This window comes from Egretta garzetta, unplaced genomic scaffold, assembly GCF_000687185.1.
Source record: "Egretta garzetta isolate BGI_Z169 unplaced genomic scaffold, ASM68718v1 scaffold9, whole genome shotgun sequence".
NCBI classification, from domain to species: Eukaryota; Metazoa; Chordata; class Aves; order Pelecaniformes; family Ardeidae; genus Egretta; species Egretta garzetta.
In genome coordinates, this window is record NW_009260763.1 from 1350615 (window position 1) to 1373803 (window position 23189).

Here is a 23189-nt window from a genome sequence, read left to right on the forward strand (position 1 = left end):
GGGGCAAAGAACTGTTTGTATCTATTGCCTTTAAGTAAGGAAGGACATCTTTCTTTTACACAAAGTTTTCTCAAGTTAAATAGTAAAGAAGGCTTATGTAAAAGATATGTATTTATATAAATATACACACAGATTCTTTGCTTTTATTCTAGCAAAAAGATATCAGATTATTTTTTTTAAAAACAGGCCAACTACTTATATCCTTTCTGTCAGCAGTGGATGTCATGTCTCAGCTACACAATGAGGGTGTGATTTACCTCACTGTCTTTACACTACACTCAATCAGGGCTCCGCTAACTTTTTGTTTGTTTGGCTTGTTTTTTTCTTTAAACTTTTAAACCAAGAAGTTTCCAGAGGCAAATTTATCTCATCCCAATACAGGCTGCTGAAACAGCTGGGATGAATGACCCTCAAGAGACATCCTTTGTCTAGAATTGGTCTATGACCTACTGTAACTAGCTCAAACTTCAATACGCATTCTTAGTGGTATGAAAATTGACAAAAGAAAAATCTAGCCCCTGTCTGCATGTTTACCCATCCCAGGAATTGTACCGAAGAGATGGTTTCAATTACTGCTGGGATCCATTCACAGCCCACGGCACTCTGCTCTACACAGGTGCACCCTCACCTCCTTCTCATGCAGATGACAAATGCTAACCTACTTCAAAATTGAACATAACCTCAAAATCTTAAAAATTCAAAGAAAGTATCTATAGAATTAGGCAGCATTTATGGCCACTATATTTATTATTTTTGTTTGTTTATGTTTCAGAGCTATAGATTCATAAACATGCCCATAGGAGTAATGCAGAGTCAAAGCAGCTGCTTAACTTGGCTAAAAAGAGGCCTCTGGTGGCAGTTGTGAAGTATAACTTCTCACAGTTTTCTGAAATATGTATTTTGATGACATAATTATCTATATAGAAACAGCCACAGAAAGCAGACTAAGCAGTTAGGTTTGCAGTGAAAATTTTGACATATTACTGGTCACCTCCAAAGCACAAACCATTTCAGCCCATCCTTCTTGCCTACACCACAGTTATCAAACTAATTTTAAAGTTGCGTGTATTTCCAGTTAAGTAAAGCATCTCATTTCTAAATAGATGTATTGAAAGCTTTAGTGTTTAAGTTACTCCATTTCTAAAGATAGTAACAATTAAGATTGAGGCCTGCTCATTCCGCAACACCAACCACAAATGCTCCTTGATTTTTTGCTTAAAAAATTACAAAGACTGACAAGGAAAATTCACAGAAATGTATCTATATAAAAATGCAGCATTTCTTGGGTAAGCATAAGAATAAAATAAGCCTGCAGAGTAAAACTTATTAGACTGGGGAATACATACAACTTCTGTAAAATTCAATTCCTTTATTAAAGCTTCATGACACTGACCCATATGGAACACAGGGAACCCAAACATTAGGCACATGATTAGGAACAATCACACAGCCTACAAGAAGCTAGATAAGGCTCCCTGCCTTCTAGAAAAAGCCAGCAGACAGGAGAATCATAATAAGGTGGCGAATTGTATCAGGTATATTAAGGTTGGCATGAAAGACACATGAACTGAGACACGTGTGTGCAGGGACTGAAAGCCGCAGCAGACCAAGGACTAAAATAACAGCCTGTGCTGATCACAAAGGACACCAATCCCAGCAGTAAAAGAGAAATGTGTTTTTACATCAAACCCCAAAGTCCTGCTCTCCAATAAGATCACAGCAGACTCCCATTATCATGCATCCCAGCGTCAGGAGGATAGCAATAACATTGCAGCATATGACATGCACCATCCTTTTCCTCTGCATCCAACAGGACAAGGAGATGATAGACATATTTCAAACACATATATAAGACAAGGAAAATCATAAAAACTTGGCCTGAGATTTATGGAGGCTGACATAAGTAACAGCCTGAGGCAAAGGGCAGCCCCTAACAGCTGATGATTTGCTTATTGGTTGGACTGGAGTAAAAGCAACCCCATTATCATTTCAGAGCCCGCAAAGAGGATGTAAGCAGACCAATGGACAGCCAAGGACTCTCTCTGGCGTGGCCAACTTTTCTGCCGCTCTCTTGGTCCTTGACACTGGCACCTCAGGAAGGGAATAAGTCGTCCCATCACCAGAACTGACCCTGTAAGCCACAGTCATCTGCAATATCTGCACCAAGCAGTTCCTGTTGGGATGAGGCTACAGCAAGCAGCTACAACTATCGTTTCCATTCTTCTATTTATGTTGGTGATTACCTTAAAAGCTATCCAGGATGCAAATTAAATTAAAAAGTTTTGGTGTTGCATAGTACCAAATGCAAGCCACTAATTATTTTCAGCTGGGCAAAGCAGACAAGATCTACAGAAGGTAATGTAACGTCTCTCCCACCAGACTGGCCAGCCCACAGCCATACTAACATAACAGCAATGCTAAAAACATTTACTATTTGGTATTTATTGTAATAAACAGTTGAACTGCCTAGCCAATGTGCACTATATTTCTCTTGAAAGAACTGTTTTAATTCTTAATAGTAAACTCAATAACAAATTTAAAGCAACAGTTCTATCTGTTCCATCTTTTTATTTATGCCACAGTTACCTTAAAAGATGGCCAGAACGGAATATAAGCTGAAAAATCTTCACAGAATATCTATTTTTAAAGTAAAGATTTGCAAAAACATTGTATCACTAAAGCTCTGCGCTTCCTATACACAGCTGCATTTTTTCCTGATGGTGTTTCAGTGCAGGTTCAATTCAGTGAAACAGACTTAACTGCTTTTTCAAAGAAATTCTTTTCATAGAATGACAGCTCAAATCTTTAAAGAAATAAAAATATTTAGAGAAAAAAATGGGAGTAACTTTACTTGTCCAGAAGGGATTGTAAAGGATTTATTACTGCCAAAGTTTCTCTTCATAATGATGAAAACAACTCAACACATTTTACTTTTTACAGATAGAAAGTACATCCAAGTAAGCTGAAATACACTGCAAACAAACACTGAAAACAGTTCCACTGAGAAGATCAAATTTATATGAATTAACACATAGCTATGCATGTAAGTCCACAACCAGACAATACGACACCGCCAACAGCAGATGCCTAGCATGGATCTTTCCTCCTATAATCTGCTCCATCCAGTCCCAGTGGCGGTCCTTCAGACCGTGGAGAAGTACAAGCTTCGCCATAGAGCAGCAGACCAATGGCTCATCTTTCCCTTTATCACATTTAATCTGTTTATATTTTACCTGACCAAGAGCAAGCTCCTTACTTAGCAACTACGGAATGACAAAAATACTTCTCTGCACAATTAAGATACTTTAAATACAGAGTCAGGTAAGGAGGTGTGCCTGATCTGCCCTGTTTAAACATCTGTACAATCTGACTTAGCTGTAGATAGGATGCCACATTGCCTTAGATTAGAAACTGCAGGCAGAGAAGGTACTTGATGGAATCACACGCCTTTTTCAAGCCCATGGCTCTTCTCATCCCCATGGTTATCTTAACTCAGTACGCTACAGTCACTAGGCCTGAGTTAACTAAGCTGCAGACATCTCTCAAGTTTCAGACCAGTCTCATAAAATGGGCTAGTGTATGGAGATCAAATTAGGACCCAACAAGTTGTTAGCCATCGTCCTGCAGGACTGTGAATTTGCCAGCTTAAGGAAACTTGTAGCTCTAGCAAAAGCAGCAAGCATTCTGCTAACACACAACTTGTCCAAGCTTAAATCAAGGTAGCCATTACTGTAAAGTGAGGGGTAAACTTTCGGCTATGCTCTAATTATTAACACTGTAAATAATGAAGACAAAAACATCTGCAGAACCTTTCAGAGCACTGCAGTCCAAAAGCACATTCACCAGCAGTTGTACTGCTGGATGGCAGTCAGGTAGCAGCCCTTCTCTCATAGTTCTCACGTAGCTTGACAAAAAATGGTTTCATGGAACAGACTTCAGACTAATTTTCATGAGGTAGCTATGGAAAGACCTGTCTATAAGACTATTCCCAAAGCAGCAATACTAGCATTTATTTTGCAGAATCTAAGTTTTAACATTAGAAATACATGAATAAAGTACCTCACCAAACAGGTAAGTGACAAATGAAGGGGGGGGAGGAAAGACTATAGGCACTGTAAATAATGCACGCAAAAAAATTGCTAATTCAGGACAACAAGAAAAAACAAGAAAAAAGATAGATAATAAACAGGTAGGTAGAAACCAAGTTTTCACTTTAATGAACTCCAGTTTGGTGGGCTTTTTTTAATTTCACAAATGGCACTCTTAAAAAGTATACCTTGGGATTCTTACTTAGATTTACAAAGACTTTTGGAAAATACTCTGCCTTCCGTTTCCTTTAAGGTCCTTCCTCCCAATAGCTCTTAGCTGCTGATTGGCCCATGTAACATGTATTTAGTCTTAATATATGATTGTCCTGGTTTCGGCTGGGATAGAGTTAATTTTCTTCATAGTAGCTAGCATAGTGCTGTGTTTTGGATTTAGTACCAGAAGAATGTTGATAACACACTGATGATTTTAGTTGTTGCCAAGTAGTGCTCAGACTACTCAAGGACTTTTTGAGCTTCTCCTGCTTGGCCGGGTGCATAACAAGCTGGGAGTACAGCACAGCTAGCACAGCTAACCCAAACTGACCAAAGGGCTATTCCATACCATGTAACGTCATGTTCGGGGGGGTTAGTCGGTCAGTCAGTCACAGCAGGGAGACTGCTCGCGGCTTGGGACGGGCTGGGCATCGGTTGGCAGGTGGTGAGCAATTGCATTGTACATCATTCATTTTGTATATTCTGTTATCATTCTCATTATTACTATTATTATTATTATTTTCTCTTATTAAACTGTCTAACTCAGCCCTCAGCTCTAGCCTTTTATTTTCTTCCCGATTCTCTCCCCCATCCCACTGAGGGAGGGGGGAATTGAGCGAGCGGCTGCGTGGTGCTGAGTTGCCAGCCGGGTTAAACCACGACAATGATACAGAACAAAAAATACAAACCAATATATACAGTACAGAGCAAAAATGTAGGCTTTTCAAAGAACTTAAAGAACAAAGTTGTCATTATTTGCATTTAAATTGGTGTTATTAGTGTGGTTTTTTGGTTTGTTGTGTTTTTTAAACTAACACGCATCATTTCATTACCTTGCAAACAGTCTCTGTATCCCAGGGTAAGATGGTCCTCAGATCAATAACTTCACAGGACACACCAAGCTTTTCTTGAGCCATTGCTGCCACCTCTTTGATCACATGTACCTGAAAAGGCAGTGTATTATCACCAAGTAAACATTTAATTTCTGTTGAAGATGTCCTAAATTACACATACTGAATACAACAATGATTTAACATATTACCTGCATGTTTAAAAGAAACCTTTTATTCAGTAATCTAATAAGCATCTATTACTCAATTCATTCTTCTTCTTTACTGCTTACATTATTCCTAGTATTTTAGCACCACTTCAAAAACTAACTTCAATGAAGAATCTCTGAAAACTGTTGCTTCTGGAAACGTATCTTTCAGTGAACAGTATGAGGCCTCATTATTTTATATTTGTAGTCAGTTTGGGGTTTAGGATAAGGTTTTCTTAGGACTGTAACTAAGCTAAGACCCAAATATATCAGAGTAATGTATTCTGATGTAGCAGTCACATGAAATCCTGCAAGAAGCATTATGTACATACAGAAATAGTCCTAGTAACTACACTTACTACAATTTACTGGAAGTGCAATAGATTACCAAGTGATTGTCTCCAAAGCATTATCTTATGAAGAATTAGGAGAGATACTAAGTTCCACGTAAAAAAAATTACCTGTAAACATCCAGTCCTCACCCCCACAATTAAAGCATATTGGCACTAATACGACAACATGACCATTCACTGGTCTTCCGACTCAGTTTAATGCCAACATTACAAACGTTGCATTGTCTCATTATTAACATTTTACTAAAACAAAAAAGTACTCCCCTCTAGCAAGGGGGACACTCCAGTCAAGGAATGTGTTTAGCAGCATATGCAAGTGCAACAAAGTAGATATAAAACAATCCACACCTATCAGCATCTTTTTCATAGGGTGTGTTGTGATACGTACAGAAAAGAAAGCAATACTGCATACATTCAAAACTATCTTGACAGTACGTTATACAAGACTTAAGCAAAATGTATCTGCTTCCCTAAAACAAACATTAGCAAGCAACTCCAACAGTGAAAATAACAGCTGTTATGACAACAACTCTCTTGCTTAGGGCCATGGTTTAGTGGTGGGATGGCAGGGTTAGGTTAACAGTTGGACTTGATGATCTTAAAGGTCTTTCCAACCTAAACAATTCTGTGATTCTATGAACTCAGATTACCCTCCACAAATATCTCAGCAAAAAGTATTCGCTCATGAGATACGAGAGTAAAAAATTTCTCAATATGATGTTGTCAATAAACTCTGATATCTTCCTTATTGTTAGAACATTTCATAACACAGGTTTGGATTGAGGCAGATGATGTCCATCAAGCAACTTCTAGGCATAGGTAAGGGGTTGGAGGCCAAGGACCATCCCCAATAAGCAATTTGGATAAGGTCATCGTGGTCTGGAAGGCAACAGAATTTAACAACATGGACACAGTCAGGCAGTGTCAGTTGCTGGAGATGATTAACAAGATGATTAATGATTTAAACATGCATCTACATAATGCAAATATGAATAGCTAAACACCAATGGACTATTTTAAAAATGTAAATTAACACAAGTATTGTAATAATAAAACAAAAATATAGCTTGCAGTGTTTTTGTTTAAACTTCTAACACACCTGTGGCTGTAATAACAGGGTTTGAGAATTTTCAACATGACACACAGGATGGATGTTTTTGCCATTTCTCTGATGTATAGGTGAGAATGTTTACCTAGTTCACAGGGGATTAAGATCGGTTAATGACCATAAAACACTGAGCACAACTGGAGAGGAACTAAAAGCCTTTACTGCCCCTCATTAGTACCACCCAGGAAAGTAAGCATCAGGCAACCCACCAGAGCAGCAGCTGCCGAGCAACTACCTAACATCCAAAATCATACAAGAAGTAATCATTGAGTACATGCAATCACTCTGCCTACTGACAATAAACTCTGGATTGGTTGCACATTTAGCAATCAAGTTCCAAGTTTATCTATGCAGCCTGCAAACACCCTCGGCAAAGACTCACTGAACATATTTGATCTGCAGAAACCTGACACATGCAGAACACTGGATTTACTGCGTATGCGCTAAGCATCTGTCCCCACGCTGTACTATACAGCCACACCCGTGGTTTGGTCAGCTCCTAAATTTAGATTAGGGCTGCACATCTGTCCTATTACTACACACATAAAAAAACGCCTGTCTTAATACTTGGCCTACATTTTCCAAGCTCCAAAGCACATAGGTTTTTTGAAAGATGTCACTCCAAGGCCTCTCTGCACTACTGCTTACTGGGTAAACTCAGGGTATTATCAAACCTCCATAACCAGATTTCTAGCCATTACATTATCAATTCAGTTTTTGGGAATATGATGAAAACTAAGATTTCATCCAAACTGAGCAAAAATTTGCACTTTAGAAAGAGAACACTGAGAAGTACAGAAACTGTTTTCTGCTGGAGAAACGAATACAAGTAAAGGTATTGAAGGAGTACATAACCTAATACCAGTGCAACGTACCAAACACTGGTAGGAATAACCATAGATATAAAGGAGATCAAGAAGTCTGAGGACATGGAAACTATCACAGAAAAGCACTGAAGATTACAATTTTCAAAGAAAAAAAAAAAAAAAAAAAGGAAAAGGCACAACCCCAGAGATCAATTCAGTACTCTTGTGATGAAAGTTATAACACTCCCTCCTCTAAAAGCTTCTCAGATATAATTAAGCCAGGAAAATAGCAATTTCTTAATTATAGGTTAAAGCCAATAAAAATATTTTTCTGGTAATTCCAAACTAGATTCAATTTTCTTTTCTATAATTGTTGAAGACAAACATGTATTTTCTTACCAGATTTTTCAATATTTGCACATCTTAATTTGAGGGGCAGGGAGGGGGGTGTCCAGTTACATTCTTGAACACCTTGGAAATACAACTGTTAGAATCAAAACTATATCAATCCCTGTTTGTATTAAATGTTCAGTGGCTTTTAACTCTCTGTAAAAAGGGAAGCCCAGACTGCACTTTTTTAAAATCATGCAGTAAAAACCTATACTACTCTTTCAGCATACTACTTTGAACCCTCCTTTCCCATTGCCTTCCTCACATCTCTCTGCTCCATTCTTAAATATATCACTTTCATAATCATGGATAAATCATTAGCCTCCTGCACAGGTACCTCTTCCATGTTTCCAGAGTCAGCTTCAACTGAAAATGAGTAAAATGTTACACAATAAAAAGTGGGTTTCATATAAATATAAACACTGGCAATCATTTATTCAAGCATATAGTAACAGAAGATGTACGCAGTTTATTGTCTGGCACTTGAGCCTGAATGCAACACTATTCAAACATCACCTAACCCTATTCTATTCTATTTTAACCCTTAGCCTAGGCTTTGCTGGCTGACAAATAGCTTTTAAGAGCCTTACTGACCTGAGTGCCCCAAGCAACCAATGTCACATCACTGCCAGTCTGCAGCACCTCAGCTTGAGACAGTGGAATGTTGTAGGGCTCCACAGGAACTTGTTCCACTGAATAAATACAAACAAAGGAAAAAATAAGCATTAGATTCCTTTACTATTCCATATTACCCCATAAAAGTATAGACTAAAAATTTTCTTCAATGTTAATGCCATCTGAAACAATAGACCAAGATCACATTGAGTATTAGCCTTTATTTCAAAGGTTTAACTGTAATTAAAAGTATTTTTAATTATACTGTTAAAAACACATTCAGTGTAGTGTTTAATTTACGTTATAGACCACAGCAATAAGATACGCATATACGCAACAACAACACTAGTAAGTCCTGGTGTAGGCCAAGTCAAAATATCAGTATCAGATTTGGAGATGGATGCTGCTACAGTTGATAAAAAAAACTCAAGTAAATGCTGCAGTTAATTCCAATAAGCATCAAGAGAGCCTTGAAATTATACATTAATACTCAGACAAGAAGGAAAAGCTGTGCCAGCGCCCTCCTGATATCTGCCAAGAATGACAGTCCACAGTTTTATGTCTAAATAGAGGGGAAAAGTTTTCAAAACCTACACAGAAAGTGTCAGCAAGAGCTTGTGATTACAGCAGTTTTAAATTAATCTATTTTTACTCTGAAAAAGGTTATCTATTCACCAAAAATGCATCACAATTAGAAAGAGTAGACAAAAATTAAGCATCTCGTTTCTCTGAGACATTTAAAGGTGGTTCCACTCAAGATATTTACTAGTTTTCAGATGCAAACTCATTAGGTCTGTTGTGCTAGTTTTGAATCCGTGCTCCAATGCATGGATTCAATTAAACATTGACTGGTTTAATAATTAAAACTGTAATAAAAGACATCCATATATCATTTTAAAAGAAATATTGTTTTGATATACAAGTGAACCTGTCTGTGCACCAGCAAGTCAAATAAGAGTTTTTAAAATAAATTCCAGTAATAAGTGTAGGGGGGAAATGTTACTCAACTCTTTCTAAACACACAAAACCAATTTATAAAGAAGGTGCGCCACTTTTTTTGTTAACATATTTCATAGTTCATAAAATAAACTGAACAAAATTGCTTCCTGAAGTTATGATAAAGAATCCTGAGTGATACCAGCAGGAGAAATGAAGTGCTTTGTATTTTTCCTTCATTGGTATAGCAGATCCAACACGAGTAGAATGACCTAGGTTTTTTACCGGCTTACAAGTCATAAATATAGCTTTTCAATAAATTAAGCGGTGAGTATTTTTTTTTAAATTACAGCAGGTTTGGGGTTTTTTTTGCCAGTAATGGTATATAAATACTACAAATTTCACAAAATCACAGAATGGCTGAGGTAGGAAGTGGCCTCTGGAGATCAATTAGTGCAAGCCCCCTGCTCAGAGCAAGGTCACCTAGAGCCAGCTGTTCCGGGTTTTGAGTCTAGTCAGGTTTTGAGTATTTCCACAGTCAGAGACTCCAACATCTCTGGGCAAACTGTTCCTGTGATTGACTACCCTCACAGTAAAAAAAGTCTTTACCTGTGCTTATGTTAAGAGGTATCTCACTTCATCTGAATGGGCACAGAGGAGGCATACACATTAACTAAATCATTTTTCCTAAAAACAGAACGGGAGCTTTTTTTCCAGCATACTTCAAGAACACATGTCAAGGAAAAAAGAAAAAAATTTAATTGTAAACATTAGGTGCTTTTAAACATAGCACAAAATCAGATCTTTTTGCAAACTATTGTTTTTCATGTATTAAAATGTTGGTGTCTTCCTGTAATAATTTTTTTGAATAACAAGTGGCTAAAGGAAGATAGGGCAGGGAAAGAAAGAGGGGAAAGGCACATCCAGCCTTTGTTCACTGCATATTACTGGTTGACAGTAAAGCAGACCAGGCTTCTATGGATTTTGCACATTGTAAAACCCTCAGGCAACAGAAAACAGAGATCCTGAAAGATAATGAAACCCACAACTATACTAATTGGCATTGCACAACTGTCTTCTTCACAGGATTGTCATCTACGTGAAACCTGGAGAACCAGGACCTTAGAAAGATGCCACCAAACCTTTGAGTGGAAACCCAGGTGACTGATGTGAATGAGAAGATTTTGAAGTGACAGTGGGATGCACCAGAAAACTGGAAGGTGTACGCGATACAAAAAGAGCCTCTTTCTCTGTGTCATGTTTTTATCCACTTAGGGAAATTAAATATACAAATACACAAGTTAACTAATTTCTTATTCTAGCTAAACAATTCTACAAGGAGATGGCCAGTGGATGAGCTTGTCTAGAATTCCTGACATTTTTAAATGCAAAATTCAGCTTGTCAAAAATTTATAGGGAAGTTCAGACTTAGCAGACTTTTATCCAAATGCCTTTGCAAAAACTCCTCCCTCACTGATGAAAAGTAGCATATGAAATTATTCTATGCATATTCTTCCATAATAATTAACCAAACCAGGACAACAATGTTTATACAAAAGCAGCCCATTCATCTATTACTGAAGATATAAATAAAACATTTTCAATCAAGTATTTCATATACTGATTTCAAATAAAGCTATTAATAAAAAGTTGTAATTATCGGATAAAAAGGGCCATCACAAGTTAATTTTGAGAGGCTGCACCATCTGTTGCTTTTTCCAAAAGAGCAATCTGAACAGCAGAAAGAAAACACGTGTTTTCTCATCTTACCTGTCTTGTCTCTATAACAACCACTGATGCAAGTCGTATTTATTTCTACACCACCAATGTCATACATAGTACAATTAAATGAAACTGAAAAGGTCAAAAAACATCAGAGTAGGTTCTCCACAAGATGTCTAAACCTGATAATGTCAAGGTGACTCATCTTCTCCTTTGATTCATAATCATTATGTGCTCTTGACACTGCACAGGCTGTTAACTACTTTTTATAAATCAAAGCCCTCTTTTTTCTTTTTAATTCAGATATTTTCTTAGTATCTCTGACATTTAGGGGGACATCACCACGGCACTTTCAATAACATTATAATCTCCTAAGTTAACCAGCAACAGAACTGTCTCTCTATATGCGTACTTGTATTTTTAACTCTGGGCTTTTACCCAGAAAGGCTTATATTTTTCGCTCCTTTCTAATTTTATACAAGGCAAATTAACGTACATAAAACTTCTGATGACCACTGTAAGGTTATGTGGAAGGAAATAGCATCTGCTCCCTTAAGGGTGTCTGGACAAGGATCTTTTCAATGCAAGAGGGGATAACAGGAAGAGGGAGAAGCCATAAGGAAGAACATGCAGGGACACAAACTTATCCAACAAACAATGAACAATGAGGGAGGCAGTAAGAGGAACCAAACCTGCTCAGCCCCACTTATTGATACAGGTATGGGGAATGTGGGAGCTTTTCTTTCAGTAAGATTATCTGATGGAGGACCTTGTCAAATGGGATGATAAAGAAAAGGAAGCTATAAACAAAACAGAGATGCAAACCTGAAGACAAACATAACAGAGACAAAGACAAGACACAAACCCGATCAGGCACACTGAGTGAAACTATGGGCAAAACAGGACTTCGCAAGTGATAAGCACGCAAACCTGAGGGCCCAGAGTGTCAGAGGGGTGTGCATGGAACCACACCAGCTGATGAGGGCACGTGAAGGTGAAGGAGGGCAGGGAGGAACAAGGTGGGGAACAAACAGAAAGGGTTATAGAAGGGGCCAGTTGCACAAAAAGCAGGGCTGGTCAGCATGTTTGTCTACCTGTGCCTCATCATGGTGGTCAGCCCTAGCTTCTTTTGCAATCCTGTTATGTGCAGGGGTGTGCGCTGAAGGACTAAGTGCCAGCTGCCGGTGAGAACAGCATGAGAAGACAAGACACAGGGCCAGCAACAGGAGTCAAACCAGGGCCTGTGTCTGGGAAGAGTGTGTGTCCCCAACACCAGCTACAGGGAGGGACTGCAGCGAAGCAAGTAAATGACTGCTCTACCTCCCATGGGAACCATGCAGGGCTGCTAGACTGGCTAACATCTTCCACTCAGAGTTTTGAAAGGAAGAGAGCTGTCCAGGGGGAGAAACACCATTATTCCCATATGTACAACCAAGCTGCTGGTGGCACTGCCATACCTGTCCAAGCAAGTAAACAAAGAGTAAGGGCAAGCAGTCCGAAGAGCCCATGCACACTGAGGAGCAGCAAGCCCTCTGCTAAACTGCTAGTAAAGGGGGTGACTGTGCAAGAGAAACAGGCAGCCCTGCCTGTGGGCTCAGCCACAGATGCAGCGCTGTACTGCTTCAGGGTATGGGAAGAAGAAATCTACAATTACTAGATACAACTACGCATGCTAAGTGTACTTTTTTTTCCCATCTAGTTACTGCTTTATGCTACATATCTTACATACATATATATCTATATAAACATATATATGTACATAACATGTTATATATACACCTATACATAAACACATCTGTACAGAGGGACCATTTCAAATTGGTTGTACATCAGAGCTAATGCAGAATGTGAAAGTTATCAACCGTATTTCCTTCAAACAAAATAGATAGTTCTCTTCTGTAACTTTTAAAACTTACTATTAACAGACACCTCCATTTGGTGTTGCTAAGGCTCTGATATTTAAGGTGTGAGTTACTTTTTGAATGAACTAGAAAATGTTTTCAAAATGTTCTTCACTTCAGAAGTTGCCTTTCCTGCTTGGTTCATCACAGTGTGAATCTGGTGAACTTAAAGCAATGCTACTTTGAGACCCACTTTTCTCACAGGGATGACCAAGGTGAAGATTTAAGGCCTAATTTTATTCTTGTATCTCGTGTGGGCAAAAGCATGTTTGGATAGCAAATATATGTACAGAAATGAATGTTCCTTTAACAACATGGTTAGTTTTACCTCATGTCTGAGTAAGCATACAACCTATTTGAATAATCAAATCTGTGTTCATTTGGGAAGACATCCAGCTAAATTCATTATTAAAAAAAATAGGAAGCAATCACAATGTCTATGTGACAGTCTAACTGAAATATTTTGTGCAACAGCTCTGATCTACCTTGGAGACCAGACTTATGTTTCAAAACACTTAGGAAGATTGTTCTTTTTTTTTTGTACATCTTTACTGTTATGAAAAAATTTGTCCTTGAATCTTGAAAAACCTGCCCTGTTATCAACAAGCCAAAAAACCCAAACAAAAAAACAACCTTGAAAGCAATTGGAAGGCCTATATAGCTCCTCCTTGGAGGCATGCATCAGATTCAAAATCACAAGGTTGGTTCTGCACAAGAGCTTCCATAACACAGCAATGACCTGGCACCCTGCTTAACATTCTCCAAAATCCACTTCAGGATATATATATCCTAAGCTAGATATCTATTATCTAAGCTATATCTATTATCTTCCATCACTAGCATCTAACAGCTAACTTCAGCAATAGCAGCAACACTTGGGGTCAGAAGCAGAGGGCATAGTTTTTCCTTTGGTTGGGGTGTAGTGGGTGTGGGGGTTTTGTCAGTTTTGGTTTGGTTTTTTGTTTGTTTGTTTTAAACAAAGCATTAGTAGCTTCAACTCACATGAACAAGGACAGATATCCCGCATTTTAAAGGCTATCCCATCTACAGCCTATTTTTTTCAGCTGAAATTTCAAAGATATTAACAACTCTGAACAAAATATCACAGATAATTATTTAGAGGCCTCATAGGGAGAAAGAAAATTCCATTAGAGGAGAATGACGATACTCAAATACCTGCATTAATTCTACAGATAGAAAATACTACTTCTCATTATAGTCTTTGACAGCGTAATTTTTCTATGAAGTCCCTACACACCCACTGAAATATCAGGCATGAAGTTCTCTGCAAACATGTCTATTTACATGAAGCTAGATCAAAAAAAATTCTACGGTAGGTGCACTATGATTTCATTATTCAATGCTTTAGCCATCATCATGGAAATAATGAAAATGGTTTTTTGTCTGAACAAATGAGGTCCCAAATCTTGGGTGGGGTTTTATACCATATTATACTATTCATATCTCGTTTTGTAGGTATCAATGTCAAGGTGGAAGTTTCTGGTAGAAAGCAATAACTCCCCCCACCCTGCCCCACAAAAAAGAAAAAGAATGTGAATTAAGCAGAGAACATCTGATACCATTTTGTCTTCTTGTTTTGGAAAGCCTGCATGTTCCCAGCCTTGGGAAGACCCTGTAGTATTTTGAGACACTAATGGTTTAGTGGTGGACTTGGCAGTGCTAGGTTAACAATTGGACTTGATGATCTTAAAGGTCTTTTCCAACCTAAACAATTCTATGATTCTAAGAAATACATATGTAGTTCAAGCTTACTGTGAAAGCAAATTTCAGAATCTGTACTATCTTCTTTCTCCTGCTAGAATCACCACACTCATATGGGATATTATAAAAAATTTTCTCTGCTCAGAACACAAGACAGTTACATTTTTAAAATCCTTCTTTCCACCATTTATCCTGTTCTTTATCAGGCTTGTGTCTTATTGCTGTTGCCTCTGGACCAAAAAACAAATCATGATGACCCTGGTCCATCTCTGAATTCACCAGGCCTGTTTCTATGGTGGAATTACAAGAATCCCTGACCACAGCCAGCAGCACAAGAAGGAACTCTAAGAGAGATTAATTTTCTAGGAGAAACTCCAGACACCACTCTCCTGCCAGTTTAAGCTGACCCAACCCGCAAAGCACAGCTAAACAGTTAAGAAGATTAACTAACGATGCCAGAGTGAAAGGTTTTCAATGAAAATAAAAGGAACATTGAAACCCTTCCACATAAAGTATTCCTGCTTTATTTTGTAGAAATAATAAAAAGTCCATTCAAAGTTGTTTCAAAATGAAACAAGTTACCTGTCACAATCATCCCTGTCACATGTTGATATGAATGTACTATAAATTTCAGCCTAGATCACTAAACTGATGCTTTTAGAAATTTTAAGTCAAAAAATGTAGGTAATGTCTCTGAAAATCAGGCTTTTGGAATACAGGAGGAAATCACAGTCTTTCAGAAACTACCAACATCATCTAGCAGCAACGCTGCAGCTGGTTATTGACCAGCACACAGATCATATTAACCACTATTTCAGCACATCTCTACTCAAGACTGCAGTCACAAGGCTGATTTATGTTCACTAGACAATCCAGCAATTCCTTTACAAGTCATTTCCTCAGACACAAAAACCTCCCTATATTCTCAAAAGCTGCGTGATATCGATGTACAGCCATTCATTCCACTATGAAAGCAAGTATTAACTCTACAGTCTGTATTTGTGACTTGTAAATACTGGGGGGAAAAAAAAAAAAAACAGAAAAGGTGGTTTAAAGACACAGGAATTTAAACTTCCATTTTTTTCTTTAACAGGAATCTAAGACTCAAGTTCATTTTCCAAACTATTTCATCTAAATGAAAGGTCAAAGGCCTTTATTGCTAAATTTCAGTAAGCTCTCAAAACACACTGAACTAAGGAATGCAATACCCTTTGGGTATATCACACCACACTAAGAATAGTTGCACTTTTTAAAAGACATTGCTAATGAGAATTTTGGGTCCTTTTTGAAAACATAAAAGCAAATAACCAGTTTCCCCAGTAAACATCCTATTTGTTCCTGAGTTATTTTGCTTTTTTTTTTTTGTAGTTTTGATGTCTGGTAAACTTTCCCTTGTTATTCTTTAGTTCTCTTCTCTAGGAAGAGGATAAATTTACTAACAAAATGGATGCACTGATGGAAAAGTGCTGTTAAAAGATCCAAAGCAAAACACAAGCATTTTGTCCTTTGCTCAGCTTCAGTCCACACACAGAGTCAACTTAGAAATTGGATTGACAGATTCAAGCACAGTTTGCATATAAAGCTATATTACATAGAAACACTGAAGTTAAGTGATGGCTTGAGTTCTATTCTATCAGTTGCTCACCCAATCACTCTGCCTACCTTCCCATGTAAAATTTTTTTTCATCCATTATCTGTTCTCAGTCCAGTTACTCTAGTCCAAAGTAACAAGCTAATTTTTACAAGTAACTCAAGCACTACAATCTTCAAATTACTCTGTTCTTATATGTTATGCATAATGATAGCTATTAAAACATCTTTGAACCAGAAAGTTCAGTATGACTAAAACAAATGAAAAATGTAAAGGCAACCACACTTCCTTCCACATAAGATTAAAATCTAAGGGGGCAGATTTTCAAGATATTTAGAAATTAAGCACTTCAAAGACATTTTAATTTTGGAAAAATGGTGATGGTGATGTTCAGTTCTTTTGGAAAAATAAAAGCTGATATGGAAACTTATTTTAGTATCTAGTGTTATCAAAGAGAAAGCAGTTTAATGTCTGTCAAATATATATTGCAATTTGCTAAAGGATAACGCCTCTTAGTTCTTTTTTTTTTTTTAGCCTAAGACTGTAGAAAGCATTCCACTTCCAAAGGTAACAGAGCATGAATCAAACTGTAAATGTTCATTTATCTTTGCAGCCAGATTTAAAGACCTTACTCAGTTTTCACAGTTCCTCTAAAAACACAACCCCCAAATATAACTAGAGACAAAACAAGTCAAGACTTTCACAGTTCCTCTAAAAACACAACCCCCAAATATAACTAGAGACAAAACAAGTCAAGACTTCTGCTACAGTATTGGTTTAGCTGTGACTATAAATATATATGTGTGCAAAAAAAAAAAAAAAAAAAGTGTTGCTTTATTGGAAAACACAGCATATAAGTCTTTACCTGCAGCTCTGTAAAGTATTTTAGGTTCAAAGAATATGCATGGATTTTTGTCCTCTATGCATGACAGCAGCAGTCCTTTGGCCTGAAGAGGACTCCTTGGAATAACAATCTGTAAAAATATTTTTAAATTGTTTATTTAAACTGCAATTCTGCTACAAGCTTCCTCAATCAATATTAAAAACCAAGCAATTATTTGCTTTAAATAAATCTATGTACAGATTGAGCAGTTCTTACAAAATTAATTCACGTCAGTGCTACATTACTAACACACTCCAAATTTTGAATTTTATTTTGCTCATTGATGAGGCTTGAATAGGTTCCTTCTACATCACGATTTAAATATTAATGGACTCCCCTCCAATAAGGTAGAACTAACATCTTAACAGTAACATTTTGAGGTAGAAGGAACAGAAGAAAGTCAGTCAGATTAAAAAAATATATTGTATGTTAGTTTAGTAAAATTAATGTAAATGTATGACAATAAGCTTCAGCTGAGTGATGCTCAGTTGCTTGGGTAAAGATTCATCAGAGCGGGCATGGAAGGTATTCAGGCTTAGTCCAGTAAGTTTTGAAGACTAAAAAAGGAAATAGCTATTTAAAGTTGACTTCCTTTGCTTATGGTACAAGCCTGAAATTTGTTCATTTTGGAAATGAACAAATATAAACAAACCAACACCTTAAACTATTATCAAGCAAAGAGAAAACTAAGCAAGGCCTCCAGATGTAATTCGAATACTTGGAAAAAGTATAATTGATTTGCCAACAGAAGAGTTAATTTTGGATGATCTAAGAGAATGCCAATCATGAACAGAAAGTTACCAAATTATCACAGTTTAAACGAAAATAAAACCCAAGAGCACAATTCCCTCAAAACAGAAGGACCAGCTAATCTACATCCCACAGATCTCAGAGAGCTGGCACATGCAGCGTGAAGTTTACTAGCAAACATTTTTATAGCTGTGAAGTTAGAAGTGGCCCCCTCTGATTGAAAACAGTAGTTGTAGCACTTGTTTAAAAGAAAAACAAAAATCCATGTAAGTACAGACATGTTAACTTACTGCCTTCCAGGAGTTTCCAACGCTTCAAAATACTTTTTGAGTGTAAGAACATTTAATTATATAAAAGTAATAGAAGAGTCAAAAAACACAACGCAAGTCTGCTCGCATCTAATTAACTTGATAAGTGATTTTCTAAACGAGGGAGAAGCAGTCTATTAATATTTCACCAAAGCATTTGGTAACAGACACATGGGAAACTACCAAACTGATGGATGTTACTAGTGCAGCTCCTCATGCATCATTTTAGGACAGAATTTATTTACCTTACTCATTTACAATGTTAAGTCAGAACATGGTAACAAGAACTATTCAAAAGCTGAGAGTCACTTCCACTACAGAAGATGACACCAAAAAGACCTAGTTCACATTAAGGACATGACTGACAAAAGCAAAAGCAAACTGAACAATACATACTGGAAAAGTTACATGTTTAAGGGCTACATTTTTGTTATAAACTTAGAACTCAGCAGTAGAAATTCAGATCTGAATTTATTATCTGCTCAAAGAATGACTAGGACACTATGCAGTACAGCCCTAAAAAAGCATAATATAGCCAAGTGTTACTGCTATTGCAAAAATCACTGCTAGAAACTCAGCTGGAATACTTCAAGACTATATCAACTGTTTTGAAAGAAAATGAATGAAACAGGTGCCAAAAGAGCTTCAGCAATTGTTAACATCTCTCTGATAGATTGATTTGTTTAGTCTAACAAAACAAAGACTAAAGAGAAAACAATTGTTCTCTTAGTGCATGAAAGGGAAGATAGAGGACAGATAAGTTAAATATACAAGTTAATCAGGAACAAATTTAGACTGGAAGTGAAAAGAAAGCTTCTAGCCCTGACGGCAAATATTCTGAAGCAGTCTTACAATGGAATGGAGAGAGTAGATACAGTAATTTTAGACAATAGTCTGATCCATCAAGACATACGTCCTTCACAACGGTAAACAAAAGATACAACCATCTAGCAACATCCTCATCACCCAAATAAGCCTTGTCTTAAGTACTAATTATTACAGTCCTTCCCCTGAACAGCCAAAGTTGTACAAACTCCCTTTTGCTTGGGAAATCCAAACCTCACCTTTCACTTACAAAAAACACAAAATAAAAATCTTAAGGAAACTGCCACAGAGTTTAATAATAAGGCAGTTTTGAAAACCACTCTCCCCAAAGTTTAATCCTACCCTTCCCAGCTTGCAGTACAAGGCCTTTCCTCCTGTAATTTGGAGAAAATATGCATAGATATGGGACTTCTGCACATGCATCTAAACAAGTTCATTTCCATTTCTGGATTCATACATTAAGGTCTGGGTTTGGGTTCATTCAAAAAAAGACTTGCAGCCTTGAAAAGAAAACCTTAAAAATTATTGACTGTATTAATGAACAGCTTTGGAAAAAATATTAGAGGAACAACATTGTTTTCACAAAGATAAAAATTCAAAAGATAGCAAGTCCAAAATATTTCTCTGTGCATCAAAAACTACTATATTGTTTCATCAGTTCCACAGAATTTGATGTGCCCTTTAACTTTAACGGAGATGATAGCTGTTAGTGGTAGCAAACTATTTTAGCACTTTATTCAAGGAAAAGCAAAAGAAAGTAAGAAAACAAACAAGAAGAAAGATCAGAGATGAGAGAAAAGAAAAAAAGTTATCTGGAGTGATTAAATAAATTCTGACTTACTAACTTATTCAGAAGACTGAGCACAATGGTACTAGGTTGCTACGAATTACAAAGAGTTTTAATCACTAGAGTGAACCACTAAATCTCAGCACTTAGTTCAGTGTATAAAGATTTGAGATTGACCAACAAAATCAGCATAAAGCAGCTAGACCTGGCATCAGTATCTTAATCATAATTATCGTGTGCTTCCATACGATAACAAACTACTCTAGTTTTTAAACAAGCTCAAGAAACCATTTGATTCAATTATTTGGCAAAAGACTTTGTAGGTTGCTTTTGTCTATATCAGGAAATATTTTCAAGTTCAGAATAGGAACACCTCAAAGATCATGAAAAGCACCCAAAACCAAAAATGCATTCTGTTTCTTAAATATCATAAAATTAAATGTGACTAGTACAAGATTTTTTTTTAAGTAATGAGGAACAAGTAGGAGATATGGCTATGGCCTCCCTGTAAATGAGTAGCATCTGACATTTCAGAACACCAAATGGACAATAGTTTAAACAACAGATAAACAATGGACATGTGTCTACAGCACACAAATACTGGTTTTGCTTAAGTCTTCCACATTAATCAAGCTATGAGTCATTTCCCAATGGACTGGACGCCAGTTAACCCAGAAGTACAAGTCCATAGACAAAAATTTACTAAAAAAAAAAAAAAAAAAAAAAAAAAAGAAGAGCTGGCAAGCAGTGCTCTCAATCTGAGACTACTAGATCCTGCCCCTCCCTCTTCTCTAGGAAAGTTACCCATCTAAGCACTAGGAATCTCAGCTTCAAGGGATGCCACCATCTCATGCAGAAAGCTTGCCTAAAGTTATCATTCAGAGAATCACAGAACAGTTGAGGTTGGCAGGGACCTCCAGAGGTCATCTGGTCCAATGCCCTGTTCAAGCAGGGCCACCTAGAGCTGGCTGCCCAGGACCATGTGCAGACAACTTCTGAATACCTCCAAGGATGGAGACTCCACAACCTCTCTGGGAAACCTGTGCCAAGTGCTTCCATATGTTCAGATGGAACCTCTTGTGTTTCAGTTTGTGCCCATTGCCTGTCACTGTCATTCATAAAATTAATTTGATAATCCACTTAAGACAGATGCAGAAAGAAAAAAAGCAAAGTACTATTTATCAGTGTTAGTTTTTAGTTTCTGTAGTATACTGGACACAGAACAAGTGTAAGATGTATGCTTTTAGAGCAAAAAGCATGCAAATGCAAAATGCTATATCTATTAAAGATTGATTTAATGATGGCTATAAATTCTCAAACTCTTAACACAGTTAAGTTTTATGACTTGGAAACTCCTAAAAGAGTTTTTAATTAACAGTCAGATTTTTCTCTTGTGGACTTTGACCCATTCTTTTTCCCCTGCTTGCACCCAGACTCATTGTTAGTCAGGTTCATTAAAAGCAAACGAAAAAAAAACCCATTAAACTTCATAAAATAAGATTTACTGTACCTTTATTCCTGGACAGTGAGCAAAAAAAGCTTCTGGACTTTGAGAGTGATATAGTGCACCATGACCCACACAGCCCCAGGGGGCTCTGATGGTGAGGCTTCCACAATTAAACAGATCTCCAGAGCGGTAACGATATTTTGCTGCTTCATTAACAATCTGGGAAGATTTACACAGAAGAGTAACATTCAGTCCAATACCTTTAGTTATGCACCATTAAGCCTCTAAAATACATGAAATGTATCTACATCATCTACTCCATGCATAGAATTCAGAGGACCAAATTAGAAGCAAAGGGATCTTGTAAGTCAGTGGAAAGGCAAATATTTTCTAAGGCAAATCAGGCAATAATTTAGTGTGTTCTAGTCAGATGCCTAGGCCGCAGGAGCAACCATATAGCCCAGTTGTTTCCCCATTCCCATACTGTCAATCAGCCCCGTTCAAATCTGTAGTTTGTCCTGTGGACACATGGCTGGCTGCAGAAGCCTAGAGAAGTGAGAGATGGTGTTGGGAAGACACAGCTGAGGAATTTAAGGCTGCTGAAGCCAACACAGGCACAAAACTAAAAATAAAAACAAACAGTCATTTACTTCAAACCACATCTTTAATTTCCGTTATTTAATCAGCCATCAAACTGGCCTTGGCATCTTCCTGTTTACTTAAAGCATGCATAAATATTAGTAATACAGCTGCAGATATGTTTGCAAAATTTACATATTCAAACCAAGTATTAATGCTAACAGAAGAGTTACTTAAACAGTTGCAAGTTTTCTTTTTACTTCTCTGAAATTTATTAGTACTAACCTGATCGAATGCTGGAAAAATGTAATCTGCAAACTGAATTTCTGCAATGGCTGTAGCACCTGCAACAGCAACTCCAATACCAAAGCCAACAATTCCTTGTTCACACAAGGGGGTGTTGAAGACTCTGTCTTTACCTATACAGAAAAAGAAAACAAAACACCACAATTCCTTTAACACACCAGCTCAAATTAGAAAACTTATCCCCAGAAATATTCAAGTTATAAAAAAAAAAAAAATCACCTGCAATTAAGCATATGGCTCTTTTGATGGGCTTTTTTAGGCATAGCAACAATAAACATCCATTACAGGTAAAGATACTTACACATTAATTTGTAACAAGCTCAGAGGAAGACAAGGAGAAACAAAATGAAAGATAAGAACAGCCTTAACACTTAACAATGTTCTTAACACTTCGAGGAAAAATAATTCATTCAGATGTATATACAGATAAGCATGAATACCCCTCACACTTATATGGGAGGAATAAAGCATGCTTACAAGCATTTAAGAGACCTTACAATAAAGAAAAGTATTGTACAATTTTTTTCAGGCAGTCAAAACCAACTGTCCATACTCAAAGGCAGATGGATCTACAAGCGCATCTGCGTGAAAGTATGAAAGTCTCTTGCCCACACTCCCCATAAGCAGTACCCAGTCTCTCCAGTCATCTTTTGTAAGGTAAGGCTGCACTTAAAGAATTTGGTTTGTCTCCAAGGCAAGAGCAAAAAAAAAGTTATTCCTGCTATTGGAGGCACAAGACTGGAAATCAAATATTTTGTGTTTTCTATCTTTCCTGTGGGAGTGCAAAAGGTCATTTTAGCCCGGACATATTGCTGTGCCA

At 37.2% G+C, this 23189-nt stretch overlaps 1 protein-coding gene across 1 annotated transcript in view; it reads right to left on the reverse strand.

Moving 5' to 3' along the window:
* Positions 1-23189, reverse strand: part of BCKDHB (branched chain keto acid dehydrogenase E1 subunit beta) — a 135425-nt gene that overhangs the window by 89119 nt on the left and 23117 nt on the right. Inside the window, exons 3-7 of the mRNA XM_009646075.2 lie at positions 22349-22482; positions 21548-21703; positions 17350-17458; positions 8592-8689; positions 5135-5245 (exon numbers count right to left, since the gene is read on the reverse strand). Of these exons, the coding sequence (XP_009644370.1) occupies positions 5135-5245; positions 8592-8689; positions 17350-17458; positions 21548-21703; positions 22349-22482 (608 nt within the window). The remainder of the gene's footprint in view (positions 1-5134; positions 5246-8591; positions 8690-17349; positions 17459-21547; positions 21704-22348; positions 22483-23189) is intronic.